The sequence below is a fragment of the Ixodes scapularis genome, unplaced genomic scaffold, assembly GCF_016920785.2.
Source record: "Ixodes scapularis isolate PalLabHiFi unplaced genomic scaffold, ASM1692078v2 PGA_scaffold6__148_contigs__length_123643588, whole genome shotgun sequence".
Lineage (NCBI taxonomy): Eukaryota > Metazoa > Arthropoda > Arachnida > Ixodida > Ixodidae > Ixodes > Ixodes scapularis.
Genome location: NW_024609881.1, coordinates 64,189,033 through 64,191,376, shown reverse-complemented (window position 1 = coordinate 64,191,376; position 2,344 = coordinate 64,189,033). Strand labels below are relative to the sequence as shown.

General features: G+C 54.4%; 1 protein-coding gene across 1 annotated transcript; it reads left to right on the top strand.

Moving 5' to 3' along the window:
- Positions 1–243: 243 nt before the first annotated feature.
- LOC115330670 (heat shock 70 kDa protein 4L-like) lies at positions 244–813 on the top strand. The gene has a single exon (XM_040220669.1). The coding sequence runs from the start codon at positions 244–246 to the stop codon at positions 811–813; it is 570 nt and encodes a 189-aa protein (XP_040076603.1).
- Positions 814–2,344: the final 1,531 nt, after the last annotated feature.

Sequence of the window (2,344 nt, the reverse complement as noted above, 5' to 3'; positions counted from 1 at the left end):
ACAGCGTGAGCGCCGTTCTACGCCATATACCAATGACTCTTCCTACAAGCTACGTTGAGTGCGTCCCTCGAGAGGTGCCGCTCTTGTGCTCCGTCACTGAACAATTGGTTAACGGCATAGACATGCTGTTGACGTACGATGACCACGACAGCCGAAAATTGGCTTGCGGTAGGGTTGACTTGGAACCGATGGTTTGTGAAGCTGAAGACGCGCTTACTGACGAAGGTGGTGAGGTCGTAGACAATGGCCGTAGTGCTGAGCTTTGGCTTCTACAAGAACGACCTGCGCGAGGATATGCCGCGCGTGGTGGCTTTCGTGGACATGGGCCACTGTGCGCTCCAGGTGGTGCTAGAGTCCTTCAACAAGGAGCGGCTCAAGATGCTCGCCACCACCATTGATGGAGTCAAAGGCCGCGACTTCAACATGGTGCTGGTGCGCTACTTCATCCAGGAGTTCAAGAAGCGCTACAAGCTGGACTTGGCCGCCAACTGGAGCGCCCGCATGCTCCGCATCACCGAATGCGAGAGGCTCAAGAAGCGGATGAGTGCCAACTCGCACGACTTGCCGCTCAACATCGAGTGGTTCAAGAACGACGGAGACGTTGCGGGAAAGATGAAGTGGGAGACCTTCGAGGCCATGTCCACCGAACTGCTAGCGCGTGCCGAGCGCAGCATGGCCTGGGCGCTGAAGGTGGCCGGGCTGCGGCCGACGGACGTGGAGTCGGTGGAGCTGGTCGGAGGCGGCGTCCTGGTTCCGGCGGTCAAACAGTTGGTCCGCAAGGTGCTTCAACGGGAGCCCTTGACGACACTGTGAGGAAGAGGCGGTGGCCTGGGGCTGCGTCCTGCAGTGTGCCATGCTGTCACCCATCTTCAAGGTGCGAGGCTTTTCGGTGGTGGACGCCCAGCCCTACCCCATCGAGCTGTACTAGGACCCGGGCAAGGGAGAGCACAGCTGGGCAGAGGTGTTCCCCTGCTGGCACCGGCTGCCCTTGAGCAAGATGCTCACATTCTTACGGAGCAAGCCCTTCAAACTCGAGGTCAGGTACCCGCAGGAGGCAGCGGTGTCCCACCCAGACCTGCAGCTGGACAGCTTCACGGTGAACAAAATTGTCTGCACGGCCGAGGGCAGGGCGTCCAAGATAAAGGTGAAAGGGCGTCTCAACCTGCGTGGCCTCTTCTCGATGGTGTCCGCCTCGGCCGTGGACCGCAAGCCCGACGGTCGACGGGCAAGTGCTTTGTGTGCAAACGACGGCGACCTAGCGGCGGCGTGGGCGGCGAGGGGTGAAAAGCACTTCGACCAAGGGTTGAGACCCCGAGAAAGTGGTCGAGGGCGAGGCCATCAAGAATAAGGAGCGGCCCAGGCCAAAAGAGAAGCAGGCCAAGGCCACAGAGCTCCCGGCGGAGGTTCGGGTGCCGCAGCTGAGCGCCTTCGAGATGAACCAGCTTGTGGCGCGCGATGTCCAAATGGTCCACACGGACCGCACCGATTCGTCAAGCAATGGGTTTTAACTCGTCGCATACGAAAACCAAATTTTTTTAATCGATTCTAAATTTTAGGTTAAGCTTTTTTTATGATTAATCGGGCAGTTGCGGAATTGAGGAAGTAGCCTCGCCTAGAGAGAGGATATGTTTTGCATATGCCTTTGCTAATGTTTTTTTAGAAGCACGTTTCAGTCCGTACGATGCAAGTCTTAAGGCACTTTTGGTAGCAGCGGGGTGTTTAGAGCCTTTGTGGGCACGTTCAAAATCACCTTACCAGAGCGGGATTGACCAGGGTGTGACGGGTGGACATTTTTTATTTTTTGTGATAATTTTGTGACATTGAGGCCCCAAAATTATACTTGTTTGGGAGGTGTGGAGGTCAACGTAAACGACAACCATAAATCTAAAGGCGCGACATACGCAAGGTTTCGGTTTCGTCTTCCCGTTCAGTTATGACTTCAAAGTGAGTGACGCGGCTGTGGCTCGTGCGAGAGATGGGGGAAGAGAAAAAAAAAAGACGAGAGGGTCGTGAAGAACGTCGGTCGACCACCGATTGGGTCTGTCCGGTAAATAGAGTTTTTTTTTTTTTGTCTTTGCTCCCGTTGATGGAGTCCTGTCAGTCATTTTTATGACCACCAACATCGGCAGACCATCGACGTTCTCGATCATCGGATCCCTGACGCAATCGTAAGAAAAGAAGCTACCTTCACGCTCCCAACCGAGACTTCTCGCAACGACCGTGGTCTATTTACATGTACATAACATTTTTGGTGCTTCCCTTTGGTTTATGAAAAAGTGTGAACCAATAAGAGCAAGACATTAAGTTAAAAAAATACGCAGTTGCATAACGACCACGCTCTTGC

Bases quoted from the DNA above. Each gene is read 5' to 3' on its own strand.
- LOC115330670 (XM_040220669.1), top strand. From the start codon at position 244: ATGGCCGTAGTGCTGAGCTTTGGCTTCTACAAGAACGACCTGCGCGAG.